The following is a 19,706-nucleotide window of genomic DNA, read 5'->3' on the forward strand; positions in this document are numbered from 1 at the left end:
TTTTTTGCAATAGAAAGCGTCTTTTAGCGTGTGACAGCAGCCAAGCATAAAAACATTAGTTTTCAACCTGGACGGTGACAAGATGCGGACGTCCACGCTGAGAATCACTGGTGAATGAGCTGCTGGGAATGCACCATCAGTAACCAGGGGTGACATCATAGAGGTTACCTCCGGTCACTGGGCTCCGTTGCCATCCGGACTGAGCTACGGTGAGATCCGGTAATATCCCTGCTAGAACCGTGAGCGCTCACGGCGCTAGCAGGGATCTCACTGAGCTCTGTTCCCAGCCAGGCTGAGCTGCGGTGAGATCCAGGGTCACTTATAAAATTCACATACCAGGAAACAGTAGATTAGTTCCAAAAAGGGGGCCCTTGTTGGGTATTGACACTGTTTAGGCACATTAGGGGCTCTCCAAAAACTACATGACACCCCCAGGGCCCAGACCATTCCATCAAAGTCTACATTCCAAAACATCACTACATCCCTTACGAGCTCTGCTATGCGCCCAAACAGTAGTTTTCTCCCACATATGGGGTACCTGCATACTCAGGACAAATTGGACAACTTTTGGTTTACTCCACAATTGCTTTTGGGTCCAATTTATCCTGTTATGCTTGGGAAAATACAAAATTGAGGGTGAAAAGATCATTTTTTTGGAAAAAATATGATATTTTAATTTTACGGCTCTACGTTATAAACGTCTGCGAAGCCCTTGGTGGTTCAAAGTGCTCACCACACATCTATATAAGTTCCTTAGGGGGTCTAGTTTCCAAAATGGTGTCATTTGTGGTGGATTTCCACTGTTTAGGCACATCAGGGGCTCTCCAAAAGCGACATGGCGTCTGATCTCAATTCCAGCCAATTTTGCACTAAAAAGTCAAACGGCGCTCCTTCCCTGGCAATTACTGCATGTGTTGCGGCTGTCTAACAACCGCAAGACATGCACCCAAACATGTTCAGGTAACGCATTATCCGAGCATGCTCGCTCATCAATAGTGGGCACTAATGTGGCATTTTAACTTTTTTAGAAGAGCAATAAGTGGGCATTACTTTCTAAAGGGCCATAATTACTTTGTTAAAGGGGGCATTATTACTTTCAATGAAGAGAACTTAGGGTTGCATAAGGGCAAAAAGTTGGTACTATTGCTTTCTTACTTTCTGGTGTTCACTCAGTGGACACTTTCCTTTTCAGGGTTTTTGTCTGTTTTGTAGTATATTTTTGGGTTAATTTAAGTAATGACAATAATTTTTTCATAAGTACGGTATTCAGGGGTATCTGCTGAGCTGCCCACTGCTCTATTGTCATCTGTACGTTTGGGGCCCTACTCATGTGTTCCATACCCACCTCACCCCTGCACCCACCACACATGCAGAACGTGTAGCTACTTATGTTTCTGGTACTTTCAATAAAATGTGTGTTCAATATCAATTCAGCATTTAAAATGGAGAATTTCAGCATTTTATTAGAATTATACACTTTGCCTATTCAAACCTAGTTATACTATAAATCAAAGAACAAATATTTGCAGCTTTGTATAACGACGACTTATTCTGCACTTTATAGTGAAACTAGTTTGGTAACTTATGTAGTTTTTTTCATTGACGTAATGGGTGTGTACAGATTTGGAAACAAGTTAATTTGCAAGTCCCTTCCGTTCATGACCTGTCAGACTGTAATAAGGAGGCATGACTCAGGCTATGTGCACACGTTGCGGATTTTTAGCGCTTTTGCCGCTTTTTCGCCGCAAAAACGCTTGCATAATGCAACCCATTGAATTTAATGGCATTCCGCAATGCTGTGCTAATGCTGCTTATTTTTCTGTGTCGGAATCACATCACGGAGAAATACGCAGCATACTCATTCTTTTTGCGAAATCGCGGGAATTCCACACACATAGGAATGCATTGATCCGCTTACTTTCCGCATGTGACTATGCCCACCATGCGCAAAGTAAGCGGAAAATGTGCGGATGGTACCCAGGGTCTGGAGGAGAGGAGATTCTCCTCCAGGCCCTGGGTACCATATCCCTGTTAAAAAAAGAATTAAAATAAAAAATTGTGATATTCTCACCTTCCAGCGGCCCCCGCACCCATCCCGGTCCTTACCGATGCTCCTGCCAACTCCCGTTCCCCAGTGATGCCTTGCGACAATGACCTGTGATGACGTAGCGGTCTCGCGTGATGGATGGGGAAGGGTGCAGGGGCCGCCGAAAGGTGAGAATATCACGATTTTTTATTTTTTTTATTATTTTTAACATTCTATCTTTTACTATTGATGCCGCATAGGTAAAAAGTTGGTCACACTTGTCAAGTACTATGTTTGACGAGTGTGACCAACCTGTCAATCAGTTTTCCAAGCGATGCTACAGATCGCTTGGAAAAGGCTAGCATTCTGCAAGCTAATTACACTTGCAAAACGCTAGTATTTTGCTGGAATTCCGCATGTGTATTTCCCGCGGCAGGGAGTTGCGGAATTGCCGTGGAAATTTCCGTGGCAATTCTGCAAGTGTGCACATAGCCTCAAGATGCCAATAACTGTAGCTAGTGGTTGGCCGACAGCAATCTTTGCTGACTCCCCCATACACGTGCATGCTTGGCTTCACTGAGCATGCATGAGTTTTAAAGGGGAATTTGTAGTAATGTGCACAACTGAAAACATGGGAAATTTTGTATACAAGTTTTTTTTGCGGGATGAGATGTACTATTGAATGACGTCATTTACTTTTACCAAATAGTGCACTGGAAAACTAAAAAAAAATTCCAAGTGGGGTGCAATTGTAAAAAAAAAATATAATTCTGACATTGTTTTTTGGGAATGTTTTTTAAGGTGTACTTTTAGTGGTAAAAAAGATCTTGAAATAAGATGATGCTCATCAGTACGATTATGGCGATACCCAACATGTCCACTTTTTTATTATTTTAGTGGTGAAAAAAACAACTGAAATTTGCAACAAAAAATTGGTGGATTGTGTCTCCATTTTCCGAGACCTGAGTTTTTATTTTTCAGCCAATGGAGCTGTGTGATGGCTTATTTTTTTGTGGGGCGAGACAGCGTTTTTATTGATACCATTTTGGGATAGATGTGACTTTATGATTGCTTGTTATAGCATTTTTTTGTGGAAAAACGTAATTTGGTTATTCTTGATTTTTTTTTTTATTTATGGTGTTTACAGATCGGGTTAATTATTTTTTTATTTTGATAGATCGGACTATTCTGAACTCGATATCATATATGTGTATTTTTTTATTTTTTTAATATCTTTATTTTTAATGGGGGGAAAAGTGGGTGATTTGAGTTTTTATATTTTTTTTATTTTTTGAAAACTTTTTTTTAACCTTTTGACTGTCCCCTTAGGGAATTTAATGCTGCAATCGTCTTATCAATTATGCTATATACAGCAATATCCCAACATCGCTGCATATAATAAAAAATCACGCTTTCCCTTTGCAGCCCGGAAACCGACATGGTTTCAGAGGAGCTCCGTAATGACAAGGTTGTTGGACGAATGAGCAATTGGCCAACGGCAGTCTGATGTGCGTGGTCAGCTTTCATGTCTGCATTGTGATTGCTATAAGTGTGTGCTAGAAGTGTGAAGATTAATTTAAGAATTAAAACCAGAAGGATGAATACAGACTGTGCCCTGCTACCTGCCACCATCGCACTCTAACAAGCATCTCTATTCTTCCGACAGGTATGTCCATCCACCCAGCTCTCCTGCTCTCCTGCTGTCTGTCTATGAAGGACACACAGTGCGTCACCCAGCTTTGCACATAGACTTGCCTCTGCACCTAGCATTCACATGGTATGCCTTTCAGCTAACCCCAGCTTACCCCAGTGTTATTTATGACCTTGTTTACTCTGGCTTGATCATATACATCTGGTCCACTCTTAATTGTCTGGCCAAGATGAGCAGAGACCACTCCTCTCTGCTTCACACCTGACTGCACTTAGTTGTACATATATTGCAGAGTACAAGTCTGCATAGACTTCAGTCTGCATTGTGATTGCTATAAGTGTGTGCTAGAAGTGTGAAGATTAATTTAAGAATTAAAACCAGAAGGATGAATACAGACTGTGCCCTGCTACCTGCCACCATCGCACTCTAACAAGCATCTCTATTCTTCCGACAGGTATGTCCATCCACCCAGCTCTCCTGCTCTCCTGCTGTCTGTCTATGAAGGACACACAGTGCGTCACCCAGCTTTGCACATAGACTTGCCTCTGCACCTAGCATTCACATGGTATGTCCATCCACCCAGCTCTCCTGCTCTCCTGCTGTCTGTCTATGAAGGACACACAGTGCGTCACCCAGCTTTGCACATAGACTTGCCTCTGCACCTAGCATTCACATGGTATGTCCATCCACCCAGCTCTCCTGCTCTCCTGCTGTCTGTCTATGAAGGACACACAGTGCGTCACCCAGCTTTGCACATAGACTTGCCTCTGCACCTAGCATTCACATGGTATGCCTTTCAGCTAACCCCAGCTTACCCCAGTGTTATTTATGACCTTGTTTACTCTGGCTTGATCATATACATCTGGTCCACTCTTAATTGTCTGGCCAAGATGAGCAGAGACCACTCCTCTCTGCTTCACACCTGACTGCACTTAGTTGTACATATATTGCAGAGTACAAGTCTGCATAGACTTCAGTCTGCATTGTGATTGCTATAAGTGTGTGCTAGAAGTGTGAAGATTAATTTAAGAATTAAAACCAGAATGGAACCAGAAGGGAACTGAAGGTAACTGGACACAGTCACTGTAAACAATGTTTCTGTTTGTTTTCACTTTCACCCCAATAATCCTTCACTTTCTGCTAATTCCCCTAATCCCTACTCCTAGTAAGGAACTGTTCATCTCTTCTTCAATCCTCCCCATCCACCTCACCTCCGCCTCAAAACTGTTCCTTAACATACAATCCTCTGTCTCCAAACACAGACAGCCCCCTCATGCCCTCTCCTGCTCCCACCTGCTAACACTTTCTCTGCTCCTTCTCACTGCTGGTGATATCTCTCCAAATCCTGGTCCTCCTCACCATATTCCCACAGTCATTTCTACCTCCCATCCACGCTCTATCACAACCTTCCGTAACCTCTCCAACCTTATACCCATTCACCCAGCCCCCGCTTCCCCAGTCCCACTAACAGGAGCTCTGTGGAACGCTCGCTCTGTCTGCAACAAGCTTTCCTACATCCATGATCTTTTTGTTACTACCAAACTCTCCTTCCTCGCCATCACCGAAACCTGGCTCACCCCTTCTGACACAGCCTCTCCTGCTGCACTTTCGTATGGCGGCTTCCACCTTTCTCACACCCCCCGCCCCAGCAGCAAACATGGTGGAGGAGTTGGTTTTCTCCTGTCAGATACCTGCTCCTTCACCCCAATCCCACTGCCACCCTCTGTTACCCTCCCTTCCTTTGAGGTGCACTCTGTGCGCATCTACTCCCCCTCCAACCTCCAACTGGCTGTCATCTACCGCCCCCCAGGACCAGCCACCACCTTCTTTGACCACTTCACCACCTGGTTACTTCATTTCCTTTCCGCGGACATCCCTACTATCATCATGGGCGACTTCAACATCCCCATTGACACTTCCCTCTCAGCTGCCACTAAACTTCTATCTCTCACTTCCTCCTTCGGCCTCACTCAATGGTCTTCTACAGCCACCCACAAAGATGGCCACACACTGGACCTCATCTTCACCCGCCTCTGCTCCCTATCTAACCTCTCTAACTCACCTCTTCCTCTCTCTGACCACAACCTGCTCACATTCTCTTCCCTCTTCACTCCATGTCTACAATCCCCACCCCACAAACTTTCACACCCTCGCAGGAATCTTAAACACCTTGACCTACACTCATTCTCCGAATCCCTCCTCCCTCTTACAGATATAAGTTCCTTACACAATGCGGATGACGCTGCCGCTCTATATAACACCACAATAGCTGTAGCTTTGGAATCCGCTGCCCCACTTACACATACCAAAACTCGCAAAATCAACAGACAGCCCTGGCACACCAGCCTGACCAAAGAGCTGAGGCGAGCTTCCAGGGCTGCTGAGCGCAGATGGAAAAGATCCCACTCCAACGAGCATTTCATCGCATTCAAACAGTCCCTCACTACTTTCAAGACCACACTCGCCACAGCTAAACAAACCTACTTCTCATCTCTCATATCCTCCCTGTCTCACAACCCTAAACAGTTATTCAACACCTTCAATTCTCTCCTCCGCCCCCCAGCACCTCCTCCCTCCCCACTCATCTCAGCTGAAGACTTTGCCTCATTTTTCAAGCAGAAAATTGATAACATCAGGGACAGTTTTGGTCAACAACCCCCAGAGCCCTTCCTCCCGACTTCCCAGCCCTCCACCTTCAAAACCAACTTCTCCACCATTACAGAAGATCGACTCTCCACTCTACTCTCAAGATCACATCTCACCACCTGTGCACTCGACCCGATCCCATCCCACTTCATCCCAAACCTCACCACAGTCTTCATCCCAACCCTAACCTATCTCTTCAACCTATCACTAACAACTGGTGTTTTCCCCTCAAGCTTTAAACATGCCTCCATCACACCTATCCTCAAAAAGCCCTCTCTTGACCCATCCTCTGCATCTAGCTATCGCCCTATATCACTTCTCCCATACGCCTCCAAGCTACTGGAACAACACGTCTACCTTGAACTGTCCTCCCATCTCTCTTCTTGCTCCCTCTTCGACCGCTTACAATCTGGCTTCCGGTCACACCACTCCACTGAAACTGCCCTTACTAAGGTCACCAACGACCTCTTAACTGCCAAGAGCAAGCGACACTACTCTGTCCTCCTCCTCCTGGACCTGTCGGCTGCCTTTGACACAGTGGACCATTCCCTATTATTACAGACCCTCTCATCCCTCGGCATCACAGACTTGGCCCTCTCCTGGATCTCATCATACCTAACAGACCGGACATTCAGCGTCTCCCACTCACACACCACCTCCTCACCTCGCCCCCTATCTGTCAGAGTCCCACAAGGTTCAGTCCTAGGGCCCCTGCTGTTCTCTATTTACACCTTTGGCCTGGGACAGCTCATAGAATCTCATGGCTTTCAGTATCATCTTTATGCTGATGACACACAGATCTACATCTCTGGACCAGATATCACCTCCCTACTAACCAGAATCCCTCAATGTCTGTCCACTATTTCATCCTTCTTCTCCACTAGATATCTGAAACTCAACATGGACAAAACAGAATTCATCATCTTTCCCCCATCTCACGTGACCCCCCCTACGAACCTATCAATTACAGTAAATGACTGCCCACTCTCCCCAGTCCCACAAGCTCGCTGCCTCGGAGTAATCCTTGATGCTGATCTCTCCTTCAAACCACATATCCAAACCCTTTCCACTTCCTGCCGACTTCAACTCAAAAATATTTCACGCATCCGTTCATTCCTCACCCAAGAATCTGCAAAAACCCTAGTCCATGCCCTCATCATCTCTCGCCTTGACTACTGCAACCTCATGCTCTGCGGCCTCCCCTCAAACACTCTCGCACCCCTCCAATCTATTCTAAACTCTGCTGCCCGGCTAATCCACCTGTCCCCCCACTATTCCCCAGCTTCTCCCCTCTGTCAATCCCTTCACTGGCTCCCAATTGCCCAGAGACTCCATTACAAAACCCTAACCATGACATACAAAGCCATCCACAACTTGTCTCCTCCATACATCTGTGACCTCGTCTCCCGGTACTTTCCTGCACGCAACCTCCGATCCTCACAAGATCTCCTTCTCTACTCCCCTCTTATCTCCTCTTCCCACAATCGCATACAAGATTTCTCTCGTGCATCACCCCTACTCTGGAACTCTCTACCACAACATATCAGACTCTCACCTACCATCGAAACCTTCAAAAAGAGCCTGAAGACCCACCTCTTCCGACAAGCCTATAACCTGCAGTAACCACCGATCGACCAAACCGCTGCACGACCAGCTCTACCCTCGCCTACTGTATTATCACCCATCCCTTGAAGATTGTGAGCCCTCGCGGGCAGGGTCCTCTCTCCTCCTGTACCAGTTATGACTTGTATTGTTTAAGATTATTGTACTTGTTTTTATGTATACCCCCCTCACATGTAAAGCGCCATGGAATAAATGGCGCTATAACAATAAATAATAATAATAATAATAATTTTAGAGCTTGGTCATAGGTAAATGATGGTTATATCTAGTAATTATTTCAGGACATCTTAATTTAAAAGTTCTGTTTCAAATAAAGAACTTTTAATATGACAGCTGATCCGGTGATCACCATAGTTCTGGCTCTTCAATTCCCCAGCAATGGGGAGTGGAAAGGAAACCAGGGCTCAGCGCCCTCATCCACCAATCTTTATACCAGTAATTTCGAGCTATGACTGGTTTCCTTATTATTCACATGAGGCTGGTTTGGCACATGGAGAGGGGGACATATCATAGTTAGGGACCATCTATCAGTTCCACCTGTCAATCACAGGCAGGGGGTGAATACTATGACCATCTCATGATTATATCAGGCTCATCATCATCACTACAGTGTGTTACTTTAGATTAAAAGAGGAAAACCACACATCATTACCATTGATACTCAGCCTCTCCAGAGTCATCACAAAAGGTTCATTTTTTTCATCAATTTTTTTTGCTAAAAGGTTCAGAGTCAGGCTACAATCCTCTATTCGTTGTGCTGTCCTTTTCCCAAACAGCACTCTGATCCATAGAGTCTCATTGAGCCATACATACATCATGCATCAGTCAATGTCTCCGGTCCGTGAGACTCCGAGCAAGTCCTATCCTCATCCGTTTTGCTGCTCAGACTCGGCCATTAACACCTATGAGGATCTGTGAGACACGGATGTACCTATGAGCAGAGATGAGCAAATTTGATCAGATTTTGGCCCCAAATCTGATTTTGACACATTCGAGCAATATCCGAACACTATTTGTGCCAAATGTTTGTCTTATGATTGGTTACGAACATATTCGATTTCTACTCCCATTGACTCTAATGACATTCGGCTGTGTTCGATGAACATTGCAAAAGCAATTTTCGAGTACAATTGTATTTGGAACCGAATCCAAACAAATTCGCTCATCTCTAGCTAGGAGGACAGACTTTGCACTTCCACCCAAGTCTCATCCATTTTTAACTGATTCATTGATAAGAATCAATGAATAATAAAAGTTTAGTCTACTGACAGTGACAAAAATACTGAAGCGATAGGAAGACCCCTGAGAAAGAAACCACGTTGATCTCACATGATAATAGACAGATGTGTGACTCCAGCCTTACATTGTAGCCGCCAACAAATTGTTTACCTCTAGAACGAGACCTATGTTACAATCTTTAGAATCAAACACTTGATTTGCATTTTTTGCATACTAATGAATTTACATATAGAATTGATTACAACTTTCTCATTCACACCTGCAGCTTTTTTAATTCAGTTCTATCCTATGATTTTATTGTAGATTTGTCCTGCTACAAATGCAATATTTGATTCATTGGCAGTATACTGTATTTACTCAGGTTTTTCCTAATATGTAGCAACTTAAAAGAATTGATAAGTTTTAATTAATTAATGGTTTAGACTAACTACAAAAAACATTGTATTTGGAATGCATTTTTTACATGCTGTATATATTGTATTATTGTCTGTATTGCTAAAAATATTGCGATTTCAAGAAGACAAGTGACAGATTTTCAATTTAACTAACATCTATTCACCTAAGAATCATGTAAATAAAGCGTCTTACCAGAACTACGGCGGAGAACCAGTGATTAGCCACCCAGTTTCCCATTTTAGTGCCTGTCTTTGTGGTTGTAACTGTCGTATCCTTTCCTCTCCTTCAGTTGCACTCAGAATATTTGCATTTGTTGGGCTCTGTCTTTATTACGTTGTATATATTAGTCACTCCTTTGTCTGTAACAGGTAAATTCCCAGTGTATCTCATAGGAATGAGGAAACAATCAACCCAGTATTGCATGAATCTGATATTCCCAAAACCCAGCCTTTCCTCGTTTCATAGCTTGAGAAATGATTTGGAGCTTCAGCAAAAATACTTTAAACTTGAAAAATGTAACCCCTTCGATCTCGCAAGTTTTTCTGCACAAAAAAATCAGTGTTCAAAACAAGCACATCTAGACATGGGCGGACATACTGCCGGTTCAACTGATACAGTGCACTGGGGCCCAGAGGCTCTAGGGGGCCCCTGCAGGGTGGCTAATGATGAGGGCAATCTGGCCGGTTTCTCTGGGCCTAAGGCTCCGGGGGGCCCCTGGCCAGATTGCCCTCATGTGCGGCGGGCAGGAAGCAGGAGCCAGTGCTTCCTGTCTCTGAGAGCAGCGCCGCTGAATGACGTCATCATTCAGCGGCCACTGTGCGAGAGCGAGGAAGCCGAAGCAGTCGGAGGCGGAGATGCTGGGGACAGGTGCTGTCACTGTGTGTGTGTATGTATGTATGTGTGTGTGTATGTATGTGTGTGTGTGTATGTATGTATGTGTGTCTGTATGTATGTATGGATGTGTGTGTGTATGGATGTGTGTATGTACTGTATGTGTGTATGGATGTGTGTGTATGTATGTGTGTGTATGTATGGATGTGTGTGTGTATGTGTATGTATGTATATTATTGCACAGCACTATAACATCTATGACACGTTCTATCAGGCTCGGACTGGCCCATAGGGTAACAGGGGCCCCTGTGCAAATCAGGGCCCCCAACCTTACTGTATGGGCTGGACTTGTCATAATTCACTTTATTGACTCTGTTCAGAAAAAAGCAGCATCTCATCATACATTAACCAAACTGCCCAGTTTATTATTATTTAGAGATATAGGTAAATTTGTGAACCAAGGTCATGTAATATTTGTATGCAGGTAAAAAGTGGGCCCCCAAAGTCAATGTTACTGGTGGGCCCTTAGCACCCCAGTCCGACACTGTGTTCTATTATATACACTGTTCTGAATGGTCTTATTTTCTAGCAGTTAAATGGCTGTTTATGCCTTTACGTGTTGACGGGTGTCACTCTCAGTACTAGGCCTGTCCCCATCAGTCTCCATGAGCTCCTGTGATCGTTACACTGGCCCTAGTGGGGGTCACCGGTATTTCCCGCTAGGCCCCAAGTCCTAGATATGCGAGTCACAGGATATACACTGGCCATCGCCGTACCATGAGGCACAGCCCCAGCCCATACTCTGTACCGTACGCCTGCAGTGGAAGAAATGGCCCACAGGAATGGTCCTCTGCTACAGCCGGACTGTCTACCAAGCCTGGAGCTGCTTGCAGTCTTCTACTGGCACAGAGAACAACTCTTCCTCACAGCCCAGGCCTTCTCCGACACCTGACCGATATCTGAACCTTCCGTGGCAATGTGTATATATATATATATATATATACATATATATATATATATAGATAGATAGATAGATAGATATTTGACGCCGTAAAAGGAAGGGGGCCCAGACACATTTCTTGCACAGGGGCCCCAAGCTGTCAGTGTCCGCCCCTGCATCTAGTGGACATACAGCAAGTACTAATGAAATATTGTACCTTCAGTGTCCAAATCTGTTTCAGCATTCGCCAGAAATCCTTGTTTATTTATATATGATAATGAGGAACCCCTTGTTAAGGTTGAGCAGTTCATTGCACCTTCCCATCTACTAGCTTTCCATTTATTTCCACCCTCATCTTCCTTGATTGACAGCTCTGGCTTTGGAGGCGCTAGACGAGGATGAAAACACAGTGCATTGGAAAAGTCTTCATACCCCGTGAACTTTTCCACAGTCTTCATTCCCGTGAACTTTTCCACATTTTTTCATGTTACACCCACAAACTTAAATGTATGTTATTGCCATTTTGTGTGATACCAACACAACGTAACAAGTATTTGAGAAGTGTAAATGAAATGATACATGGTTTTCTAGATATTTTAAATATAAATCTGAAAATTGTGACATGCATTTATATTCGGCTCCCCGAGTCCACACTTTGTAGAACCACTGTCATGCAGTGCCTAGGAACTGTGGGCACCACCAGGTCCCTAGAAATAGGGGTGCCCTAGTCTATCCCTGTCTCCCGGATTACTCCTGAAGGTAGAGACACCAGGTTCAAGTGCCTTGCTATACTCCTATATTAACCCTGATCTGTCCCCTCTCCCACCCAAGGACATGGGAAGACAAAGTATATAGTATACCAAACAAGATAAGATGGACAAGGATAAATGAAAATAACAATCATACAAAATATACTCACCAAACAACATAGTGGAACACAGGAAGTAAAAAAAGGAGAAACAAAATAGGACAGGATGAGGATATGCACAAAACTCCTGAATAAATCTACAAACGCCAACTACAACCAGAAACTACACCTCCTATACCATACCAAGTAGCAAGAACTAACACTGGAAATTCCCAAGTGCCAGAGGTGAATATATAGAGAGGGGAGTGGCCAACACTGAACAGCTGAGACAATCCAGGTAGGAAAACTCCAGGAGTTTCAGCTGAACAGATTAACTCTTGCACTGCTAGCAGATGGTGAAGTACTTCTAACCAGTGCAGTAGTTCGTGACACCAGACTGCACCATTCACACACATGTATATGCTTTGGTGTAAACCATCCATTGTAGCTCTGGCAGGATGTTTAGAGTTGTTGTCCTCCTGGAATGTGAACTTACACTACAGTCTCAAGTCTTTTGCAGCATCTAGCAAGTTTTCCTCAAGGACTGCCTGTATCTAGAACCATCCATCTGCCCATCAACTTTCCTGTCCCTGCTGAAGAAAAACATCCCCATAGCATGAAGCTGCCACCACCATGGTGGTGATGATGATGGGAATGGTGTTTTTAAGGGGATATGTAGTATTAGATTTCTCACTCACATAGCTTTTTGCATTTAGCCCCGAAACTTCTCCTTTAGTCTTATCTTACCACAGCACCATCTTCCACATTCTAACTGTATCCTCGATATGGCTTTTTGTAAACTGCGAACAGGACTTCTTATGGTTTGCTTTCAAAAATGTGTTTCTTCTTGCCACTATTCCATAAATGCCATATTTGTGGAGTATGCGATTAATAGTAGTTCTGAGGACAAATTTTACCACCTGAGCTGTGGATCTCTGTAGCTCCTCTAGTGTCCATATGTCTCTTGGCTACTTCTCTAACTAGTGCTCTCCTTGCTTGGGATGTCAGTTTAGGTGGACAGCTATGTCTTGATAGGTTTGCAGTTGTGCCATACTCCTTCCAGTTTTGGATGATGTATTGAACAGTGCTCCGTGAGATGTTCCGAGCTTGGGCTATTTTTTTTTAAATCTAACCTCGCTTTACTTTTCTCCACAACTTTATGCCTGACCTGTCTGTTGGGCTCCTTGGTTTTCATGATGCTGTTTGATCCTTATTGTTCACAATCTTCACAGTACAGCTGCAGTTATACTTAGAAGAAATTACACACAGGTGGACTCAGTTTACTAATGACTAGAGTTGAGCGACTTTTTGGTTTTTTAGGGTCGCGTTTCGTTTCGTGAAACCCGACTTTTCCAAAAGTCGGGTCGAGCTAGATCGTCCGATTATAGGGAAAAGTCGGGGTCGTCCCGAAACACGAAACCCAATGTAAGTCAATGGGGAATAAAAGTCGGCAGTGAGAGGAGGACAGGAAACACACCAACAGTGCCCATTTGAATGCCAAAAGCATCAATTCTTCTTACTTAAGCTTGTCAACCTTAACTAACTTCATAATATAAGTTACGCACTGAAAAATGGAAGTTATTTGGCTAAAGTTGTGGGGGGGGAGGGCTGGCTGCAGGTTTTCATGTGCCCTGGGCGAAAGAGCGCCCCTTTAACACATACCACAACTCATCATGCTCCGATACGGCAGAGAAATAGCGGTATAGTACAATGAAAAATACCTCACTTTTTACATCTCATGACGAGGCCCATCTATTTCTCCATACAGAATCATTGGTCCCATATAATGTTTGAAACAGTATATGATGAGCTCCACATAATGCTACAGTATATGATGGTCCCCATGGATGAAGCTCCACTGTCTTATGGGCCCAAATAATGCTCCAAACATAATGGGCCCCATTTCTAATGCTCTAGTGTATAATGGGCCCTGTAAATGCTGCTCCAGTGTCTGATGTCCACCTTTGGAATGTTCCAGTGTATGGTGGGCCCCATCTATCATTCTCCAGAGTATAGTGCTCCCCAAAAATTGCTGTCCCAACATTGAAAACAATGAAATAAGTCTCCTCGCTAGGGAATCCCTGTACTTGTCTGGACAGGTGCTGTAGCTTGCTTAACAGCTCGCCAGCCGTTCTCACGCCCAGTATGGATTGCACGTGATTGCACAAAGGTTAGAAAGGGTACCGTATCCCTGGATAACATGTATGGATAGCGTACACATTCAAAATATATGTCTATACAGCATGAGGCAGGCTCAGACGGTGTTAGGCCCAGTATGGATTGCACGTCATTGCACAAAGGTTAGAAAGGGTACCGTATCCCTGGATAACATGTATGGATAGCGTACACATTCAAAATATATGTCTATACAGCATGAGGAATGCTCAGACGGTGTTAGGCCCAGTATGGATTGCACGTCATTGCACAAAGGTTAGAAAGGGTACCGTATCCCCGGATAACATGTATGGATAGCGTACACATTCAAAATATATGTCTATACAGCATGAGGCAGGCTCAGACGGTGTTAGGCCCAGTATGGATTGCACGTGATTGCACAAAGGTTAGAAAGGGTACCGTATCCCCGGATAACATGTATGGATAGCGTACACATTCAAAATATATGTCTATACAGCATGAGGCAGGCTCAGACGGTGCTAGGCCCAGTATGGATTGCACGTCATTGCACAAAGGTTAGAAAGGGTACCGTATCCCTGGATAACATGTATGGATAGCGTACACATTCAAAATATATGTCTATACAGCATGAGGCAGGCTCAGACGGTGTTAGGCCCAGTATGGATTGCACGTCATTGCACAAAGGTTAGAAAGGGTACCGTATCCCCGGATAACATGTATGGATAGCGTACACATTCAAAATATATGTCTATACAGCATGAGGCAGGCTCAGACGGTGTTAGGCCCAGTATGGATTGCACGTCATTGCACAAAGGTTAGAAAGGGTACTGTATCCCCGGATAACATGTATGGATAGCGTACACATTCAAAATATATGTCTATACAGCATGAGGCAGGCTCAGACGGTGTTAGGCCCAGTATGGATTGCACGTCATTGCACAAAGGTTAGAAAGGGTACCGTATCCCCGGATAACATGTATGGATAGCGTACACATTCAAAATATATGTCTATACAGCATGAGGCAGGCTCAGACGGTGTTAGGCCCAGTATGGATTGCACGTCATTGCACAAAGGTTAGAAAGGGTACCGTATCCCTGGATAACATGTATGGATAGCGTACACATTCAAAATATATGTCTCAGGAGGCAGGCTCAGACGGTGTCAGGCACAGTATGGATTTGATGGCCCAGATTACACAGCGGAGGAGCAGGGAGAGGTAAAGATTGCAAATGCTGGGGCCCTGCCCAAGCAAGGGGTCCCACTCTTGGGCGTCGGTACTGGCACTGGGCCCCTCATAGTACAGCGGTGTGTCTGACGGCGGGTGTGCACCACCACCGTCAGAGATACTTGATTGCACTATGAGGGACCCTGTGCCAGTGCCCGCGCCCAAGAGTCGGCCTACCCACCTGTCCAGGGCAACGGCACTCGCACGGTGTCGTGCGCTAGGTGGTTACCCCGGCCATGGGGGGGAGGCAGCACAGTTAGGGAGTTTTAGAAAGTGGCATATGTTGATGTTGGACATTCAGCTGATGCAAAAGGCGAAATAGGTGAAGTACCAGGAAGAGGTGGACCAAAGCAAGCCATTTTTCTGTCACCCTATGTGTCATCAGGGGAAGGTGGGACAAAATCCTTGGAAACCCATGCGTGGTTCATTTTAATGAAGGTTAGATCATCCACATTTTGGGTTGACAGACGGGTCCTTTTTTCTGTCAGGATTGATCCAGCTGCACTGAAGACTCTTTCCGATAGCACACTTGCAGCTGGGCAAGCGAGCTCCTGTAAGGCATATTGGGCCAATTCAGGCCAGGTGTCCAGTTTAGCGGCCCAATAGTCAAAGGGGAATGACCTGTGTGGGAGAACATCGATATGGGAGGAAAAGTAGTTTGTAACCATAGTTGACAACTGCTGTCTCCTGTCACTTTCCATCGATGCAGTATTACCAGTTGTGTGAGCGGTATTTGAAAAATCAGTCCACAACATTGTCATGAAACCCCTGTCTCCAACGCCACTTCTGCTGTGTGCACCACGAACACCTCTGCCAAGCTGCCCCCGGCCCGTACGGCTCGTGTGAGAACCATCACCGCTGCTGTGTGCTGGGAATGCCTCAAGCAACCGATTTACCAGAGTTGCTTGTTTATTAGCCAATATTAGGTCAAGGTTCTCCTGTGGCATGATGTTTTGTAATTTGCCTTTATAGCGTGGATCCAGGATGCTGGCCAACCAGTAGTCGTCATCGTTCATCATTTTGGCAATGCGGGGGTCCCTTTTTAGGATCCGCAAGGCATAATCTGACATGTGGGCCAATGTTCCCGGTGTCAATGATGCACTGCGAGTGCTGGGTGGAGGAGCACTTTCTGGCAAATCCACATCCCTCCAGTCACGCACAAACCCTGTACCAGACCTTGCCACGCCAACATTTTCACTTGCCCCACGAGATGCATCCTCCTCCCCTAAGTAATCATCCCCATCATCCTCCTCCTCCTCCTCCTCTTCTTCCTCCACCTCGTCCAGGAGAGGTCCCTGAGCAGACAATGGCTGAATGTCATCAAGGATTCCCTCCTCCTCTTCCTCCTCATCAACATTGGCTGCAGACGCCTGCTCCTTAAGGTGCGTCAAAGTTTGCATGAGCAGACGCATAAGTGGGATGCTCATGCTTAGGATGGCGTCGTCTGCGCTTTCCAGCCGTGTGCATTCCTCAAAACACTGAAGGACTTTACAAAGGTCTTTCAGCTTCGACCACTGCACGCCTGTCAACTCCATGTCTGCTCTCAAAGTGCCTGGCCGTGTATCCTCCCACAAATGCATTATGGCCTGCCTCTGCTCGCACAGCCGCTCCACCATGTGCAGGGTGGAGTTCCACCTTGTTGCAATGTCGATAATGAGGCGGTGGTTGGGAAGGTGGAGCAATCTCTGCAGCTTCTGCATACGAACGGAGTGTACAGGCGACCGGCGGATGTGCGCGCACAGTCTTCGCACCTTCTGGAGCAGGGCTGTTAACTCCGGATAATTTTTGAGGAAGCACTGCACCACCAGGTTCAAGGTGTGAGCCAAGCAAGGTATGTGGCTGAGTTTTGAAAGGGCTATGGCTGCCACAAAATTACGGCCGTTATCACTAACTACCTTGCCTGCCTCAAGATGTACACTGCCCAGCCATGACTCAGTTTGTCGCTTCAAGTACTCGGCCAGCACCTCGGCGGTGTGTCTGTCGCCCAAACACATCATCTGCAACACAGCCTGCTGATGCTTTCCACTAGCTGCTCGATAGGGGGACACATCGTGTGCAACAGTGGCAGCTGCAGATGGAGTGCTCGTACGACTGCGCTCTGTGGACGAGCTTTCGCTTCTGGAGGAGGAGGAGGAGGAGGAGGGTCGAACACCTACAGCCAACTGTTTCCTATACCGTGGGCTAGGCAGCACTGTCCCACCACCACTGTCCCCTGTGGACCCTGCATCCACCACATTAACCCAGTGCGCAGTGATGGACACGTAACGGCCCTGGCCATGCCGACTGGACCATGCATCAGTTGTGAGGTGCACCTTTCCGCTCACTGACTGCTTGAGTGCATGGACAATGCGGTCTTTCACATGATGGTGGAGGGCTGGGATGGCTTTGCGAGAGAAGAAGTGGCGACTGGGTAGGTCATAGCGTGGTACTGCATAGGCCATGAGTTCGCGGAAAGCTGTGCTTTCCACCAACCGAAAGGGCATCATCTCAAACGAGATTAGTTTGGCAATGTGGGCGTTCAAACCCAGTGTGCGCGGATGAGAGACTGAGTACTTTCTTGACCTACTCTTAGTGTCTGGGAGGGTGAGTTGGACTTGAGAGCTGCATATGGTGGAAGTAGCGGTGGACAGGGCGGACTGAGAGAGGGTTGATGATGGTGATGGAGTTGGTGTTCTTTCTGATGGCCTAGAATCAGTCTTTCGTTGATATAACAGTGGGATTCCCTGACTGCTGTGGCCTTGCAACGACACCTCAACATTTGCTGCTGTGCTAACCGGTGGGCTTACAGTGGGGGAAACAATGTAGCGTTGCTGACTACCTTAGTTGTGATCAGTTGCACATGTGGCACTTGAGGTTTGGTGTTGTGTCCACGCTTGCAAGTGCATGCTGGTTAAATGTCTAAGCATGCAACTGGTATTCAAATTTTTCAGATTTTTCCCTCGGCTAAAGGTCTTTGCGCACTTCTTACAGATAACCTTGGCCTGATCATGAGGATTTTGTTCAAAAAAGTGCCACACTGCACTCTTCCTACTTTGGCAGACATTTTGCGGCCTAGCACGCTGTGATCTTTTGACCCTCTGGACAAGCTGTCCAGCAACTCTTTTGATGTTTGGAACCTGTCTTTGGAGTGCTCCGGGCCTGCCAGATAACAGCTGTTGCGATGTCGATGTCTGCTGTGGATGCTCCTCATCTGAGCTATTGGAAGCAGCACCCTCTTCCCCCAATGGATGCCAATCTGGGTCAACAACTGGGTCATCCATCACCTCCTCTTCTATGTCATGTGCACCTTTCTCTGTGTCACCGTGTATGGTGGTATAGTGTGTGGGAAGGGGCACCTGAGTCTCATCAGGGTCAAAATCTGGCTCTGTACACTGCGAGGACAATGTAGTGCTCTGAGTGAATGTACCAGCAGAATCATCCATCAGCGGCTGTGCATCAGTGCACTCCATGTCAGATTCATCTTGGCCTGGGTAATTCACCATTTGACTTGATAATCCAGGCATGGTATGTGAAAACAGCTCCATGGAGTAATCAGTAGTATGGCCTGCTTCATCCTTCAATCTTGGTTGGGGTGAAGGACACAAGGAAAGGTGTGGTTCATGAACATGAGCCTCCAATGACGACTCAGTGCTTTTACTTTTTACAACTGAAGAAGAGGAGGCGATAGAGCTGGAGGCTGAGTCAGCAATGTAAGACAAAACTTTTTCCTCATGCTCTGCCTTTAAAAGCGGTTTGCCAACTCCTAGAAAACTAAGCGTTCGAGGCCTTATGTAGCCAGACGATGACGCAGGGTCAGCACCTCCTGCATTCGGTCCTATTTTGCTCTTGCCACTACCATCAGATCCACCACCAACACCATCATTACCAGCTGCCAACCCCCGCCCAATTCCACGGCCTCTTCCACCAGCCTTCCTCATTTTTGGTAGAAATGTAGACAAAATCCAACAAACTATATAGTAATGTAAAACAAGGTACAAGGTGTCTATAGGACAGGGGATATTTAGAATTTCTGCACACACTTGTGGACAGTGGACACTTTTGGATTGTGTGAGGCCCACTGATATCTGAGCGCTATGTGACACGCTCGATGGCACAGCTGCCTGTGACCAAAGTGACGAGAGGATAATGGAGATTTTGAATCTCTG

General features: G+C 45.8%; 1 protein-coding gene across 1 annotated transcript in view; it reads right to left on the bottom strand.

Moving 5' to 3' along the window:
• The window catches only part of NOX1 (NADPH oxidase 1), a 91,447-nt gene extending 81,576 nt beyond the window's left edge, over positions 1 to 9,871 (bottom strand). Inside the window, exon 1 of the mRNA XM_073573097.1 lies at positions 9,774 to 9,871. Coding sequence (XP_073429198.1) covers positions 9,774 to 9,818 — 45 coding nt within the window. The 5' untranslated portion in view covers positions 9,819 to 9,871. The remainder of the gene's footprint in view (positions 1 to 9,773) is intronic.
• Positions 9,872 to 19,706: the final 9,835 nt, after the last annotated feature.

Source organism: Dendrobates tinctorius, unplaced genomic scaffold (assembly GCF_039654945.1).
Source record: "Dendrobates tinctorius isolate UK_male_01 unplaced genomic scaffold, ASM3965494v1 ptg000034l, whole genome shotgun sequence".
Classification (NCBI taxonomy): Eukaryota; Metazoa; Chordata; class Amphibia; order Anura; family Dendrobatidae; genus Dendrobates; species Dendrobates tinctorius.